General features: G+C 38.4%; 3 protein-coding genes across 6 annotated transcripts in view; all 3 read right to left on the reverse strand.

Annotated features, from left to right (window-relative positions):
- The window catches only part of LOC121517640 (synaptotagmin-2-like), a 111,160-nt gene extending 104,545 nt beyond the window's left edge, over window positions 1–6,615 (reverse strand). For 2 of the 4 annotated variants that reach the window (XM_041799584.1, XM_041799580.1), the window contains exons 1-2: window positions 6,462–6,593; window positions 6,315–6,378 (exon numbers count right to left, since the gene is read on the reverse strand). The gene's annotated coding sequence lies outside the window, so the exon portion shown is untranslated. Of the gene's footprint in view, window positions 1–6,314; window positions 6,399–6,461 lie in introns of those variants that run through there. The other 2 variants (XM_041799581.1, XM_041799582.1) reach the window with 2 other exon arrangements.
- Window positions 6,616–10,148: 3,533 nt separating this feature from the next.
- On the reverse strand, window positions 10,149–12,982 carry oard1 (O-acyl-ADP-ribose deacylase 1). The gene is made up of 5 exons (XM_041799902.1): window positions 12,692–12,982; window positions 12,388–12,553; window positions 10,750–10,808; window positions 10,553–10,665; window positions 10,149–10,432 (listed from the first exon to the last, which is right to left on the reverse strand). Exons 1-5 carry the CDS (start codon window positions 12,734–12,736, stop codon window positions 10,285–10,287), a joined length of 531 nt encoding a protein of 176 aa, XP_041655836.1. The 5' UTR covers window positions 12,737–12,982; the 3' UTR covers window positions 10,149–10,284.
- Window positions 12,983–15,577: 2,595 nt separating this feature from the next.
- Window positions 15,578–17,155, reverse strand: guca1b (guanylate cyclase activator 1B). Its single transcript, XM_041799891.1, has 4 exons — window positions 16,949–17,155; window positions 16,190–16,339; window positions 15,962–16,076; window positions 15,578–15,723 (listed from the first exon to the last, which is right to left on the reverse strand). Exons 1-4 carry the CDS (start codon window positions 17,150–17,152, stop codon window positions 15,599–15,601), a joined length of 594 nt encoding a protein of 197 aa, XP_041655825.1. The 5' UTR covers window positions 17,153–17,155; the 3' UTR covers window positions 15,578–15,598.
- Window positions 17,156–17,834: the final 679 nt, after the last annotated feature.

Here is a 17,834-nt window from a genome sequence, read left to right on the forward strand (position 1 = left end):
GATCATTATTTCTAAGTCAGAAAACAGGGCATCATTAACAAAATGTCAAACCATAGAAGCTATTTGAGGGTGCAGGGTGTTTGTCTCCCTTTTGTTGCCTTTTCAATAAATTCAATAGAGTCTCTGTGCATGTTTGCAGAGATGCTACCAAAGCCAGAACCAAAGCAAACACACAGGCAGATGTCCCTAATGAGGAAAACACAGCCGGGGAAGGTGCTATCATTCAGCCTGTATTGGGTAAAGTGAACGCTTACATAATCCAGGGGGAGCGTGAATTGGCTACTCCCCCTCTCTCTCTCTCTCTCTACATGACAATGCGCTTGCAGGCACAGGTCGCCCTTTTTTTTTTTAATGTCATGAATTCGGTTAGTGCTCCTTTAAAAAAAATCTGTGCAGCATCACAAGTCCAGAATGCACATCGGAGGGTCAGAAAATCTCTTTGTGAGGTTGCTGTTCGTCAGCAGGCAGCCCTCTGCGCTGTGCAAGCGCGGCTGCTGCAGGGGTCTTTTCAGTGCATGGAACCGGATGGTGAGCAGAGAACACAGCGGGGGCTGGGCACCGCAATGTACTGCAGTGCTCGTAGCTCTGCTATGCACACCCACTCTCTTCCATTCTTGCTCTGCCTCTGACAATCTCTCCTGCTCTATCTCTCGCCCTCTCTCGCCTATACTTATATCATTTGTCATGCCTTCCTCTTCTCACTTTCTCCTCATTGCTTTTGTCTTCTGTGCACATTTTTCTCCACACTCTTGCAAACTGGCTGCAGCCTGAGTGTCCAACACGGTATGTTTTGGTCTTCATCTTAACACTGCTGCCCTTTGTCACTCTCATGCACACTTAGAGGAACATTTCCACACATAAATGCATAAATACATGCTGTAACCTTTCCCTGAGAGTATGATAAAGTGTTCTTTTCGAGAAGGCACACTCCCTTTCACACATCGTCCTTCGACACTTCACTGTATTCATCACAGTGTCATTCCAGTATCCCCACGAGGATCTTCTCACCTTCAACATCTGCACTGCTGCCATCTGTGCAACCTAAACCCTATTTCAGCATGTTTGGTGACAGCACCTCTTCTCGTTCAAACACGGAGAGTTTGAGGACTGTTTGTAACTGTAGTCTGTCACGGTGACAGCCGTTGTTTCTCCGCTGTGTTGCCTACACCATCATTTACGGGGATGCACTAAACACCCATAATGCACAGCCTGGGACAGGGGGTGTCATGCACGCAGGATGAGCAATGACAACCCTAAACAGCTGCTCTTTTCCTCCAAAATCCCCAACAACCCTTAGAAAGTTACAGTGCATAATTCATATACATTCACAGGAATGCAAGGACTTGCTTATCCCCATGGATCTCAACGAATATTGCACAAGCCAGACTGTTCGTAAAGTGATGCTGAAAAGCCTGATTCAAGAGCCTGATACTGCTTCAAATTAGATTAAAGTTGAGTTGAATCACAAGATTCAGGTCTGCTGTGTCTTTACACCAGCCATTCTATCTAATACAATTGGTTAAATCCCCCATTTCTCGCACTCTGCCTCAAATTGAGATGCTGGCTAATTCCTACGAGTGGTGAGGGGTCTCATTTCCTCCTCTCATTAACGAGTCGAGGTCTATGATCATTGCTATTCCAATGAGTTTCTCAGTTTGCCGGCTGCATCCTGCAGAGACACTTTCCTGCTAGCTCTCAACCATGACATGAAACAAAGCTTGGTGTGACAGCACGTGTTAAAACAGTCCAGGATGGCAGTTGTTACATCTTCTTTGCACTGATTTAACACCTCTCTGATTATATCTAAATGGATTAATGGGAAACATAATGAGTTGCAAATCGCTTTAAATAGACAAATTATATCCATTGTGTTTTCTTCTAACACTACTTTCCTTTTGGCTTCGTGTTATGGATGGAAAAACAGTCAAAAGTTTTGATACTTTTTGATACCACATGTTTCAAAATTACAACTTTGCTTGGTCCAATGGTAGATAAAGAATTTAAAAGTACAGAAGTTTAAAAAAGTTCGATTGTCAGTCATGTTTTTCTGGGCCGATACTAATACCATTTATTAGCCATTCATAAGAAAGATAACCGATATATATTTATCTAATACGCATGTATTACGATTTACAAAATGTTCTTAATGTGGTAAAAGTAAAATTGCATAATCAAAAATATGAAGGAAAATAAACAATTTAGCCCAATGTCCACCAGCGTTAACCTGACACGCCAGATGTATGTGTTTCACACATGTTTCTGGAAAATCACTGATAGACAGCGTTCGGGAAAGGGCAGAGCCTTTGAAAAAAAACTTGGAGGGCGATTGGATGAACGTTCTGTCTGTCGCATCTTTACAGGCCAATCAGAGCAACAAAACGCGTGATGTCGTAGCTGCTACTGAGGTGCACGTGCGCAGCTACCAAGGAAAAAACTTGATATAGAACAGCATGGCGCGAACCATGGCAACTGTAGACATGTCAATACCCGACTTTTGTCATTTTTGACTAGAAATGTATGATGAGAGTGTTCCTGACTGAATTAATGTTATCAATTATTGGTAAAATAAAGTTCCAACTCAGATAATCATCCAAATGCCAAATATCGACATCAATAATTGGTCAGGCTGATAATCTGTCGACCCCTAACGTTTTTAACCAAAACCACTAGCTCAAATAAAATGTCAACTTTATTCTTGCCCAAAAAGATAAATATATTCTCATTTTAAATTGTGTAACTATAACTGTGATATTTTAGCTTTAAAATGTAATGGAGACATGGCCACATGTCAACACGACTTCAAGTTTAAATTTGATGTAAAACAATCCAAAAATAACTGATTAGCAATGTTTTTGTGTAGAAATATTCAGATGGTTTTCGAAATTTTGATCCAGAGACTTCAAATTGGACATCGCGAAGCCAGCTGACTAATCTGAGGTCTGAATGTTTCAGCAACAAACAGCAACAAAAAAGTGAAAAATGAAAATTTACTCAATGAAAGGAATATGTGGTCCATGTTGGATTTTTTTAGTCATGTTTTACCTACCAATACCTCTCCAAAAGTGGCCATTTATATGTGATAATATATTTGAATATCTATGATAAAATATTTGTTAAAACAACGCAGTTACACCAAATGACTTCATTTGTTTTTTCTAAAGCAAAAAGTAATAAAAAGATATCATAATTCACACAAATGTCTGGATGAATTTACATTTTATTACTAACAGCTGACTTTGATGCCACTTTGGTTGTCCCGATTGATTGAAGCATTGATGCAGCACAGACACAACTGTCAGTGGAGTTGTTTTGGTGGAAGAGGCTACACTTCCACCTCTCAGACATGCTGTCACCTCCAACCAAGAAGAAGAGAGATGGGGAGAAGAGCTCTAAAAATACAACTGCTTGCTTCTGGCTAAAAGTGGGCCAAGCTAAACCTGGCGATTGCCAATGAAGTTGACCACTTTACTGACAATACTCAGCCAAAACAGACCCAAGGATCATATGGGTGTGCTTTTTTTGCTTGTTAGAGTCTATCAGACACATAGAGGGTTATCTTTCTTGAATACACTGCCCATGTCAGATGTAAAAATGACAAAACTAAACTCACAACATGTTGTGTCGGTGACAATCAGTGTTTTTATGGTGTTTTTCTTGATAAACTTCTGAGTTAGCGTACTAGTGGGACTAAATGAGGTCAAGAGTTGCTAGTTTTGTTTGTTGGACCCTTACCTTCATCTGATAATAGGATTACCAGAGCTTATTCTGATTTTCTGACTACTATTTGACAGGGACAGCAGGCAGCACCCATCATGTGTTTCATTTTTTCCTGTGCTTTCCTCAACTAAAGGGCTAGTTTCTGTTTTGTTGTGTCTGTTAGCCATTGTTGCTGGACTTTCTAAGAATCTTGAGATTCTCCTCTTTCTAACAGTCTATAACGTGACAAAGTTTAGTCAATCTGACGTGTTTTTTAATCAGTGTGCTAATCACTTGAATTCCAAACGGCCAGAATGCGTGTGGTGCAGGAGAGAGGGTTACCATAGTTATGTCTTCATGGGACCCCTAGTCCAGGGCACCAGGCAATTGCGTACCTTTGCCTAATGGTAAAGTCTGCCTATGTTTTGAGAGCAAAGCCCATCTCCTCTTCGGCACTGTGGCAGAGTGAACATATGTATTATAGAGTGGAAGTGTCATATTGGGGGACGGGGAATGGGGCAAACTAAAATAAAAGGTGCTACACTCTGGATTTCAAAGAAATTCTGTACATATTTATGACTTTTATATAGCATCAGTTTCAAACCAGTACACCTAAGATGTCTTCTGAGAGGTATCAAGGACAGCTGGAGCAACGGTGTGATGTGCAAATTGAAACAGACGCACAGACACGAGGCCAATTACATAGTAAGACAAATTGGAAACATTTGAGCAAGTTTGCCTGCATTTTCTGGGAAATAAGAATAAGTAAAAAAACAAATCAGATGCCTAGGACATCTTTCATTGTTTGATGCCTTTTTTTTCAAAATCAAAGTCTCAAATCTGGTATGGGACAAGCCTTATCAACAGATCCCTGCTTTAAACAGATGTTAAACTTACATTCCTTTGCAGCTGGACTCAATTTAACCTCCTGTTTGATTTTCCTGTTTTGGCAGTGAAAAGAAACGGAGCAAAACCACAATACTGACACTCCCACCTGGAGCACACGATGTAACACAGGTGGACAAAAGAAGAAAAGAAAAGAGAAACGGATGGAGCACATCTGCGGGAACATAGTTCTCTTTAAGATGGCTTGTGTTCTAAAAAAAGACAGAGCGCATGAATAATGAAAAGTGTTTTCCTCACGTCTTACAGAGAAAAAGCAGGAAACGGACGAGCAAAGCTAACAGTATTAAAATGGAGACTTTGAAATATTTGTTGCAAGGATATCCACTAAGACATTCTTCAAAAACAGCTAAGCCTCACAGTATCATCCTAGCCTCATAACTAATCACGAGTCTGCTTCAAACTATCTAAGAGAAGGGCTTATCAAAAGCCTGAGCTCTGAGCTCTGTCCATGGTGCTGAAATGAGTTCCATCTCCTCCCCAGCTCCCTCCTTATCCCTGCATATAACTCATTGCTGAATTATTTAAGACATAATTTAATAGCAGTCACTGAGATCAGATATTCTGGTCTGGTTCGTGCATGTCTTCTGCTTTTATCTAAACTCTTGGGGTGAAAGGTGTTGGCCTGTTTTCTTCTGTACATGTTTTGCTCATCATCCTGATGCCTTTCAGGGTGCCCACACAAAATACACTAAGTCCTTCCATATTGCCTCCCATGCTGCAGCAGGCAGGTTTCTGACACGTTATCAGCATAGAAAACGCACACTGCCCACTGCTGGACAGTATCATATCTCCATTCACAAATGATGAAGGTCAGACTTCCATAAAGAGGCAGTGGGATGTAATGAATAAACTGTGAGGGCTGCTAATGAATACAAACTGAGAGAAACAAAAAAAAGCATTCTTTAGGATGAATCACCTGCCCTTCACTATCAAAACAAACACCTTTCTCTGCTCTTTGAGCTCACTTTGAAATAATAACCTTTAAGAATAAATACTTGGAACAGCACAAAAACATGATAATAGTGTTTTTGCAGCTTTTTTGGCATGCCTTAGTCACTAAGCTGAAATCACCCAATCAGAGAGCCTACTTTTGCTGCAGGCTCAGACTCAAAGGAAGTCCCAGAACAGCAGATAAACAACACAAAAACTCATCACAAGGCTGTGAGAGCCAATTCAATCTGTTATCTAAGCAACCCCGATGATACCCCCAACACAAAATGAGAGCATGCTCGATGAAACTAAAATGGGCTGCAGTAGTCTCATGCCATGCTGAGCTTATCAGAGTGAATTTACAGTATCAGGGGCAAAACTTTACTCTTATCCCAAGTAGGAATGGCAGATAAGTTCAAATATAGAGATTTTAGAAAGCATGGAGTTGATTTGACTCCGTCTGGCTGGATGCTGAGGCAGCTCCGCTCAGGGATGTAATGGGATACTGCAGCACTAGAGAACCGTGTGCACAGAAACTTGCCTAGAAGCATCAGGGAGTCCCGCACTAACCTTCCCCCTCCCTCCCTCCCTCTCTGTTTCTCTGCCTCTCCCTCTGCTTGTCTGTCAAGTCTAAAAAAACACTAAAAATATGGGAATTTTAAGAGGGAATTGCATGTGAAAGACTTAAAAGAGGTGCAAAAAGGAGCATACAGTGAAAAAAAGAAGAGAAAAACAACTTGAAAGTGGGAAAAAACAAGCATGCCCGGAGCGTAGCAGCTTACCTTTAGTGCAGGTTGCTCTCCTCTGGATGCAGAGCTCTTCCCCGGCTCCTTAGGCTCCAAGACACTTTGAGATAGAAAGAGAAAGAATCAATCTTCTCTTACTTATTTCCAGTTTCAGAATGAATAAGTCAGCCTCTCTTGACACACCTTTTACTCTGTCCTCCTGTAAACTCTGTCACATATACACATACAGACACCCATTCAAACGCACCCCAAGACTGGAGTACACAAATTGATAAAGATCTGCTCAGGGGAGGGATGAAAACTACACACACTCACACACTGCAGTTTTTTTACCCCCTTCCTCTTGCCCACTCGCTCTGCTGCTTTTTTCCTGCTGTCTCTGCCTGCACTGTGCCGTGATTGGCCGAGCTGCTCTTCAATAACATAAGCTCTCTTCTTTAATTGGAAGGGGGGCCAGTTATGTGGTGCACCAGAAACCCTCCCGCCCAGCTCATCCCTCTCCTTTTTTTTTCCCCTAAGTGCCTGTGGAGAATAATGCTGAGCTCTGCAATTTCATACGCATCGAGCAAAGAGAAAAAAAAAAGGGAATGGAGGACAGAGGGAGGAGGGAGGGAGAGGAAGAGGAGTGAGAATAGGGGGGAAAGCATCGGCGGAGAATCAGTGGACCGCAGTGGGACAAGCAGAAGCTGGAAGGAAACAAAGACAAGAGAGAGAGTAAAAGAGGAGGGAGGGGTGGTTTATTCAGCGGGGTAGAGGCAGATTTGGATGCAGCATCTGCAGCATGCTGAGGTGTGACAGCGGGTCAGCTGAAGGGAGATTTCCCTGCACTCACTGCAGCGCGGCTAGGTGGCTATGCTGCAGTGTGGAGTCTAATTGCCAGGCAAGAAGGGGGGGATGGGAAGGGAGGTGGAAGCAGAGGAGGAGGGAAGGAGGAGGAGGAGAGTGGGGGTTGGTTGCAGTGATGCTGGAGTACAGTCTCCCAGCAGCCAGCCGGGATAAATGGGGGTGTACAGCGGTTAATGCCTTTTCCTCATGAATTATTGAAGGTGCCCCAGAGCTGAGAGGGAGGGTCACAAACTACTGAGGTTGTCCAGACAGCCTTCCAGATTTATGATAATGACACACACCTGGAGTACATGTCAATACATTCAATGTATCCTTCCTTTTTTTTAACTTCAACCAGTGTAACCTACTGTTTTAATTAATTCAATATGTCAGGTATTGGCTCTCTGCTTCCCATTTCAGTTGCAGGATGTGTTAAAAGGATCTCCCATCTAGTTGAAAATGGATTTACTTTGTGGTGTCAGGTTCTCCGTCTCCTTTTCTTTCACTTACATCTGCTCCTTCCCAGCAAGTTCAGGGTTGCATTAAAGCACAATACCCGAGCAGATCAATAATAGATCAAACAATGCCTGGACCATCTGCAGAGGCTACAATGGGCACTTTGGAAGTTATATGATACCTGGAGAGAAATGCAAATATACTGTTTGCTCAGCCAACAATGTGACTAACTGGTGGAGGAAAAGGCAAATACAGAGATGCCTAAAGCTTGGTTTTTAAAACACTATATGATGTAAAACCAGAGGAGAAGGTGGAAACATGCCAATAAGTTCAAGAAATAAAGCCAGTGTGATACCAAATCAGGAACTGGTCTCTCAAGATACTATGTGTGTTTAAAAAAAGTAGCTGTAAACATGTTAAAAGGGAGAAATGTGACTAAGTTATGGATTTAGAGTGTTATAAAGTTTTCAATACCCTTAGGTTCTAATCCTCTCCTCTAACATAATACATATCACCACCACCAAAGGCACTGAGCACTTTAGCATCCTTGCTGCTCCCTCTTGGTCAGGAGTCACTATAAATTTCAGCTTCACCCACTGTAGTCCGGTGACCTGGCTAAGCCCTCATTCTGCAAGTGCATCATTCCTAGATGGTCGATTTTAAAGAACTGACTTGTTTTATAAGAGTTAAGAAAGAAGTTTCTTAACCACTAGTGGGCTCAGTTTGATGCCCTCAACTTTAACCCGACAGAATAGAGATTAGTGTTTATCTTTTCATGATTTCACATATTTTTTTAATATAAAAACTAGAAACATTGGTGTAAATCAGCCTTTCCCAATTAGTGAACTGAAAATCTTCCAGGGCCCACCAAAACCCTTGTATAACCACAGCATTAAACTTTGATTTATCATACTTTTGTTTCATAATCAGGGAATTTCAATGTAAATGCTTTGCTTTAAGATACATTAGTATTTCTCAGAAAGTGTCTGTACGGTCACAGAGTACAATTAATGAACTATTGCCAGTTATTTTGTTTTTATCAGGCATCTGCAAAGTCAGCTAAATTTTCTTGTTTAATATAACCTCCATAAACATACCTTGTGGACAAGTAAACTCTCCCTAAGTAGCACCAATTCCTCCAAAGACAAGAACTACTTCTTAAAACTGGGAAGGGAATGGCATAGTAGAATGTTTAACAGTGTCACCAGTTATTCCAACACCAGATAAACTGTTACACCAGCTGAACAAATCGCACAAAATAAATTATAAAAAGTTGACATAAGTGAAAACTTCTGGTTGTGTTTGTAACTTTTGAGATTTTAAATATTAGCATATAATCAAGTATTTTATGATCATCTAGAGCTTGATTTAGTTTATCATCTTTTTTTCAACTTCTCTGATTTTTAGTTATTGTAAATGACCTCTTTAGGCTTGACTGAAGTACCTCTGGGGCCCACACTTTGGGAAGCACAGGTGTAAATAATCCAGCTCAAACTACTTTATAGTCAATCAAAACAAATTGAGAACTCTTAACAAAAATTGCACTCCATATGTTGTGTTTATGAAACTGTTAACCAGAAAAGCTGTGAAAAGAAGCCTTCCTGGTTTACGCTGTGAGCTACTTGCAAAGCATTCTGGGATTGTTTACTATGCAAACCAGGAAGGGAACTAATAACAGTTTTATTTAGGGATGCACCATATTATCGGCATGCTATCAGCAGATATTAGCTTAAAAAGTCAATCATTGGTATCGACAGATAGGAAGATTTCTGCCAATATCTATAACCAATATATGGGCTGTTAATATTGACCTCATGTATAATTAAGTCTGTAGTGGTTTAAGCAGAACCAACACCTATCTGTGTCAGCTTAAGTCCTTTTCTTTGTTTTTTCCAGAATTGAACTCACAACTGATGGCAGGGGGTAATCAAGCTCCATCACAAGTAAGCAGCATAAAACATGAATGAGATGCAGCAACAGAGGGTAGCTTCCACTAGCAGTGGCCACTACATTATGTAGAAGTCTTTCATGTAACATTTAACCTTTCCATGGCAATGCTGAACAAGTCGTGTCTGTCATGGTGGTGACAGTCACCATAATGAGACAGATCCACAATTTGGAACATTTGGAATTTCTTTGGCTTCGAGAAACTTAACTATTTAGGTAAAAAACAAATACCACAGAAGTATTCATTTTCGATTATTTGAATGTAACTTGAACTCATGGGGCTAGACACATCAAATATAAACCAACATGTAATGGCTTACGCCAATCAGTGTGTGGTAAGAAGCAAGAAGGCCCAAGCACATATACACTGGTGCACATTTAATGTTTCTAGCCCTTTAAATAATAGGCTTTTCATATATATATCATTTCTTATTTTTTGGGGAGGGGGGTAATCTTTTAAAACCATCTCAAGTGCCTGGAACTGGATCATTTACACCAGTGTGTTTTGGTGTTAATCCCCCCTCCATGTTTTTAAGTATTTCCATTCATGAACACTATTGTTTTTTGAAAAGCATAGTTATAATGTTAAATTAGTGAAAGAGAAGTCTTGTGTATTATTTACTGTATGTGCACTGGTTCATGAGAGCTTGGTTGTCTTTATTGTGCAAAAACAGAACATTTATTTTAGTGTATTTTGTAACAAATCTTTTATCATTGAAAAAGTTTTGGGGGTAAAAAAAAAAAGAGTAGGATGACAATAAACAAACGTTTGTATCAGTCATTTGCGCATGTGTTCCTTCATCACTGTGGTCTCTGCTTTCTCAGGGAGGCTGTAGACTGTGATGGTGATGTCTGTGTGTCTGAAGACCTGTTCCAGCATCTCTGCCACCTCTTTCCACACCAGCTGATCCAGGCCACAGCCGATACTGTTGGAGAGAGGGAGAAAAGCAGGCTATTTATCTGTAATATTTCTCTCTCTTCAAAAAAATAAAAATAAAAAAATAAATAAATGTAGGTTCTGTTGGATGAAATAAAACTATACACACCGAGGGATCGAAATCCTTGTTACTCCGCTCAGTAAACAGTGTGACTTCATGTCCTCCAGGCTCTGTCTCAGGCTGTTATTGGTCGGTTTTTGGGTCGCCTTTATCTTTGTGATCTGCAGTAACAGGAAGAATAACAGTTTTAGATCTATATTTATAACTCTACAGGAAAACTTCTTGATTTGATGTGACATCTTTACCAGGTAGTAGACAAAACGCCTGTCTCGTTTCAGTACAGCACACTGTCCCACAGACTTTTCTGTTTGGACATGAAAGATAATATGCATCAGAAAAAGTCACAATATCCTTCTGAGACCCTGCATGTACATACAAAGACACTACATTTGGGTTTTTCTACAACATAGTAATCATCCCTGATATTAGAATTCTGGAGATATTTGTTCAGAATTTCCATTAAAATTTAAATAATTTGTTTAAAATGTAGAAAGTATATGCCATGAAGCTTTCAGAAATATAATAGGACATTTTTGTGAATTTATTTTTGGGGAATTTTATTTGATTTTTTAAATGTATTTAAGAGAAAATCTGAGAATTATTTTTAATTTTTGTGGGGAAGGGTGTTCAAAATTGGTATGTATTTTCATAGAAATTTCAGAGACTTTTTCAGGGGATGTTTGGGGGAATTTGCTTGGAAACTAACATGTACATTCAGGGAAAATTTGGGGATGTGTTTGTACATTTTAGATAGTTTCATAGAAAGTTTGGGGGGATTTAAGTTAAATTTTTTTCAGTATTTTCATGAGAATTTGGGAAATTTGCTTTGATGTTTTGGGGAATTTGTGTGGAATTTTTCAGGTATTATCATGGAAACTTGGCATTTTTTGTAATTTAAGGGGTTTTATTATAATTTGGGGGGGGGTGTAAGTTCAACTTTTTGGATTTTTTCACAGAAGTTTGTATTTTTTGGAGGGCTATTTATGGGAATTTTCAGGAATTTTTGAGAATGCATATATACATTTTTTGGAAATGTGATTAGAAATTTTATGGGGAATTTGCTTTGTGGGAAATTTAAATAAACTTTGGGGTACTTCTTCTGGAAAATGTTTAATATGTTTAATAATATGTTTACAATGTTTCACAGAAATTGGAGTTGATTTCTTTGAAATTTTTGGGACTTTAGGGATTTTGGTAAAGAAAATTTCAAAGAAATTCAGAACTTTGAGTGGAAATTTTGGCTCTCTGTGGTCCATGATCAAAAAACATCTTTTTCAATGACTGGCACTATTTCTGACTGACTGAAGACCCCAAACAAGGGACCACTGGCTGAAAAACAGCCAAATTATCTGCTCTAAACCAGGGCTCCACGGCTCCAGGACTGAATTTTCTGCAGAAACAGGACCTTAAGGAGATTTGTGGACATCGTTTTTGGTCAAAATTAACACCTGTTTAAAGACAAGGCTGAGTTTTTCAACTGATCAGACCCTTCTTGACCCAAATAAATGTAAGAAACTAAAAACGCATACCTAAAAAACCTGGGTCTCAGGAGATTAAAGCATCCAAACATTAACCTTTTATATTTGCTGAACTGCTGATGAACTTGTCATTAAAATTCATGCCTTGCAGAATAAATTATTCCAACCAGAATAAATTAAATATGAGGACAAATATGTTAAAAAAAAAAAAAAAACACGCAAATACATCAAGTATTTAATTGCAGGGTTTGTGGAACCATACAGGTGCGCTACAGAATATTAAAGTTATACTGTCTGTGTAGATTAACAGCATGTTTGCAACTCATTTCGTAATGGACCCCAGCTGGACAGAATACACCCTATGATAGGTCATTTCCACTGCTTATAAATAAAAGTCTGACTCACTCTGCTCCTTTAACTCGTTTACCCCTTTGAACTTCTTCTTGAAAAGCACTGCTATGCCTGCCCCCATGCGGCAGTCCTCACTGATGCAGTGAGCCAGAGCGTCGTCCTCAGGGCACGAAAACAGGTCCCCCGTCACATAGTGCAGTCTCCAGCTGTCTTCTGAAGCCTGACCAGCAGGGGGCAGCAGTACACCGTGAAAAGAGACATTACAACAGACCAAGAGATAGACACAAATACTCAATGAAAAACTATCATAAAAACACTATTATAGAGGAGAGTCCACCCTTTTCAGTTCAGGCTTTACCTCAGGCTGGTCTGTGCGGACTGCTTTCCCGAGTTCGGTCGACATTGAACCCAAAGACGTTCACTTTCACTTGGTGACGTTATGTTTAATGGCGCCAACAAAGAGAGATGGGACAAACTGCTCTACACTGCTAAATGACTTACTGTCTTATTTATGACGCGAAAGTAAAGTCATAATTTCCTTTCATATGCCTATCTACATGCAGGAGAAAGAGACTTCCGGGTTTACGATTGACAGCTCAGTAGGCTCCTAAGGTAGCAGGATGGGAACTGAGGAGAAACAACCGTCAGCTGCCACGATGAATCGGTTCATGTTCTCGCGACAACAACTGAGACTTTGGACGGGGCAGGCTGAGAGACTGGAAAATGCGGAGGAAGGATGAAGCACAGGTTTGTATTTTATCCTGGGCAGATGCTTCCATTCATGTGACTTTTTACATCTTCAAGACGTGTGTGAAATAAACTCTTTAATGACTGGTTTATAAACGAAGCAACACATCCACACTAAGTCGATTTAGTCAACAATAATAAAATGTTTCGATATTTCTCATCAAGTTGTAGCAACAGAGGTTCTATGGAAGCACATTTAATACGAAAGTTATACTTATGAGATTAAAAAAAATCCTAATTATCAGGAAAAATCCGTAATTCCAAGAAATTACGGAATGCAAAAGTCATAATTATGGGAATTAGGTTACAATTATGAATAATTAATCTTAATTATGAGATGAAAAGTCATCAATGTGAGAAAAAAGTCCTAATTATAAGATAAAAGGTCGAACATGTGAGGTTAAAAAAAATCAATTATGTGATACGAAGTCGAAATTATTAGACAAAAAGTTACACTTGTAGGTGAAAAGTCCCAATTATGAGGAAAAAATCGTAATTATGAGAAACCATGGAATAAAAAGTCATATTTGTGAAGTAAAAAGTAACAAATATGAGATATAAAGTTATAATTATGAGATAAAAGACCGTACTTAGGCTATTAAAAGGTCGAAATTACGAGATTGGTAACCCATAATTATGTGATAAAAAGTCAATTTTGGGGGAAAAGTAGAAATAAGATTTTAAAAAAGATGAAATCATGAGATAAAAAGAAATAATTATGTGATAAAGAGTCAATTATGAAATTTAAAAAAAATGCTTTTGTGTGATTAGATTGAATTTAAATGATAAGATGTGATAATTATGATTATAAATAAGAAAATGACAAAACTGTCACAATTGTGACAGTGAGTAATCAAAGTATAGCAGTAAAATCTTTATCATTCACTTCATCCCGTAATTATGACTTACTATTTTTTTAGAATTGCCAAACTTGATCTATTTGTTTATTTTTAAGTGGCAAAATGTTATTCCAGAAGATTCTAAGAGGGCATGGACTAAAAAAAAAAAAAAAAAAAAAAAAAAAAAAGAAGAAAACTTACTTGCGAGTACCAGAAAATATTGCATGTATACATTCAAGCTCCTCGGGATCACTAGGAACCATTCTTTGTACATCAGAAAGTTCATAGCCATTCTGGCTCAAAGGATGGGCTTCACTGTCTCACTGTAAGCTGGAGATAGGTCAGTGTTTCATATTAGCATAAAAACTTTATAGTAAACACATAAAATTTACTTTGGAGAATTTGAGAATTGTCTAGGGAGCTGGTGTGATTTATGGCGTGCATTAAACACTTTTGAAAATCACTTTTTAGTCCATATCTCCACAGAAATTCTAAGACCCATGGTAAGGATCAATATGAGGCCCTTTCCCATTTAACTAAAAGCAATTATAGCAAGAGCAAAATATTTTGAAGTGTTCTTTTTCAGTAAACAAAGCCAGGAAACTACAGGACATACCCAGATCTTCAATATAGATACACATAACTGTAGCCTGCTTGCTCATCAACTCTTAGAAGGGCATTAGTACTTAACCTCACTTCACCTTAGGCAAAGTGGAGCATAAAAAATGCTCACTTATGGTAAAATAACTGTTCTTCTGCAACAAAACATACTTTTGTTATTGCACATAATTTTACTAAGCATCAAACAATTTAAACATTGTTTAAATATACCAGTAGGACTTTATCTAACTATAATTTGCTTGATATTAAACAAAACTCTGGACTTTTTTGGGGTGCCTTTGTGACTTTTTGGATCATCAGAATCTCTTTTGTTGCTATTTTATCCACTCTTGGCCCCTAATTTGCATTCAAACACTCATTGTAATCACTGAAAGTAATTTCAGATAAATATCTCATATCTGATTTGCATCTACTAATGACTTTATCTTGAGGCCCCTTGGAGCCCAAGGCCCCAGGCAACTTTACCTTATGGTTAAACCACCGACACATATATTTTTAGTGGGAGATATATTGTTTAGGAACTCAAATACTTGGACCAAGGCACTCCTCTTAATGCATTGGTGGATTAAAAACTTCCATGAATATGGTGCTACAATAGAAAAACAGGCAAATGTTTTTATTTGTTATTTTTAATGTTTTAAACAACCCTCAAATCCTCCCTCATGGTCTATATTGAAGATAGTAAGTGCATCAATTAAAAAGGATAGACCTAGTTATAAGTTGTCTTGTCCAGTCATTTCTGGTGCCACAATAAAATAGGAGCGAACACGGCTCTAAGAACATGTTTGATATCTTTGCAATGAGTATTCTATATCTGTAGCATCTTTAACATGCATACAAATAATCAGACTCACAAGACCAGAAGTGTCAATACATACAGTCTATTTTTACTCAGTTCCATTGACAAGTACAAGTACTTAAACTGGATCACGATGAATCTAAAGTAGACTCTTTAGAACAATTTCAGGAACATTTTGGTTTTGTCTTGAGTTATGGACATATAAACCAATATGGATTCATGTTTTAGATGCAATCGACTCATATTTCATGTTCTGATTTTAGAAGTCAGCACTGCGTCTTCGCTCGTTTATCCAGTCCCCGGGGTTGACATCCATCTGCAGCATCTTCATCACCCATTTGTCCCTCCGTGCTCCATCAATGAACTCGTCCAGCGAGAGCTCTCCTAAATGACATGCAAATGTAATTATTAGAGCTTATCCTAAAATGAAATATCTGCTTTTATTTATCATTTTAAGAATAGGACTGTGACACACCTCCCTTTAAATATGCAAAAGCATCGATGACCACAAGCACACTTTTATTAAAGCTATCACAGCCCATGCACAGAGGCTTGAATTATGACCCCTTTAAATGATTCATGAAGCATTTTAAGCTGTCAGAAAACTGTTACAAACACTCACCATCTCCATTTTCATCAACCAGCTCGAATATGCGGTCGACCACTTGGTCTGGGGTCAGCAGATTGCACTCTTCATCAAGCTTTCCATGGCAGGCTTTCTTAAGTCGATAAATAGACTGAGAGAGACAGGAGATGTTAAAGCCACTCCTGCACTGACACTTGTTTCATCACAGACCACTGAAATATACTTTATGTGGAAAATGGTGCAGATCAGTTACTGTGAATTTACCTCAACAATTTCAAGAAGCTCTGTTTTATCGATGCAGCCACTTCCATCTTTGTCGTACATTTTGAAAGTCCATTTAAGCTTGTGTTCCAGTTTTCCCCTCAGGACTAAATTCAAGGCAGCCACATACTCCAGGAAATCAATGGTGTTGTCCTGTGTGTGGAAAAAAAGGAATTAAAAATGTTTTATAAAGAGCCATATTACTGGCCTCAATTTTTTTTTTTTTTTTGACATTTTTTTAATTTTATTTTTTATCAATTTTTTGAGTCATTTTCCTTTTCAGTTTTTTTTCGTCATTTTTTTCCTCAATTTTTTTTGCCATTTTTTCGACAATTTATTCATCTTTTTTTTTTCAAAATTTCTTTTCATTATTCTTTTTTTTTTACTTTTATCATTATTTTTTTTCAAAAACTTTTTTCATTATTAATTTTGTCATTTTTTTAAATGTTTTTTTCATTTGAATGATTAAGATAAAATATTGAGTTGAATTCCATTTAGGACTAAAACATCCTGCCTTTCTAATTTCAGAAGTTTTAAACCATACATTTCTGGCATTTTAAATCACATAGTTATAAAAGTCATAGAACATTACCAATTTATTGAATGTTAATTAGTTATAGAGTTAATTGTTCAGCTTGGATAATATTGGCATAATAATGTGCGTAATAATGGAGGCTAAGATCACCTCAAACTCTTTAAATCTTCACTCAAGTGTTGTGTCAGTACTAAATAAGACTAAATAAAGCAGATACTTGTACTTACGCCATTTTTGTCAAAGGCTCGAAACATGTTTTCGATGTAATCTGCCGCCTCCTTGTTCTCCGTTACACCAAAGAAGCTCTTAAACTCGTGCATGAAGAGAGTTCCACTCGGACACTCCACAACAAACTTCTTATACCATTCCTGCAGCTCTGCAACATCGATTTCCTTGTCTGGGTCACTTTCTTCACTCAGACGCTGACCCATGGCTGAAAAGCTCCCCTCAAACCCCAAAACAACTGCAATCTATTCTTACATTACATAAAAGTCAGAACATGTTCTCTGCATCAATAAGTCTGCAAGTCTGGTCTTCAATTGCTGTGAAAACTGCAGAAAAAATATTACTGTGTGGATCAGCAAAGACCAAACTGACATGACATGCTCCAGATAAAGCTGAATGCTTATTGAGCTGTCTGGAATGACAAAGTGAGGAGAAGACACAGAGTGTCATGGATCACATGAGAACGGATTACAAATGGACACTTGTCAAAATCGATTAGCTCACAGGCAAATCATGAGAGGATTTACATGGAGCTATGCAACTACCTGCTATAAAGAGACAGACAAATCGACTCTTTGTTTGCACGCTCAATAATAATAGCTTACCTCTGTAGGTTAATGTGCCTTTCTTATAGTGGAATTATTGTATGTTTATTAATGGTGTCATGATAGGATGATACTGACCATCTGTTTGAAACTAAAACATGATAAGATAAAGTCTGGGCTTAGCTAGAGATGTCACAAAACCAGATTTTTTTAGATGTAGATATGATTCTGGTTATAAATAAACTGAAATAATATTGATCCCTGTTTCCTGGACAGCTATTAACTGATGTTTTATTTTCAGTTTCTAAAAATGAGAGGGAAATTTCTTCACCTTGTCAGTGTG

Source organism: Cheilinus undulatus, linkage group 11 (genome assembly GCF_018320785.1).
Source record: "Cheilinus undulatus linkage group 11, ASM1832078v1, whole genome shotgun sequence".
Lineage (NCBI taxonomy): Eukaryota > Metazoa > Chordata > Actinopteri > Labriformes > Labridae > Cheilinus > Cheilinus undulatus.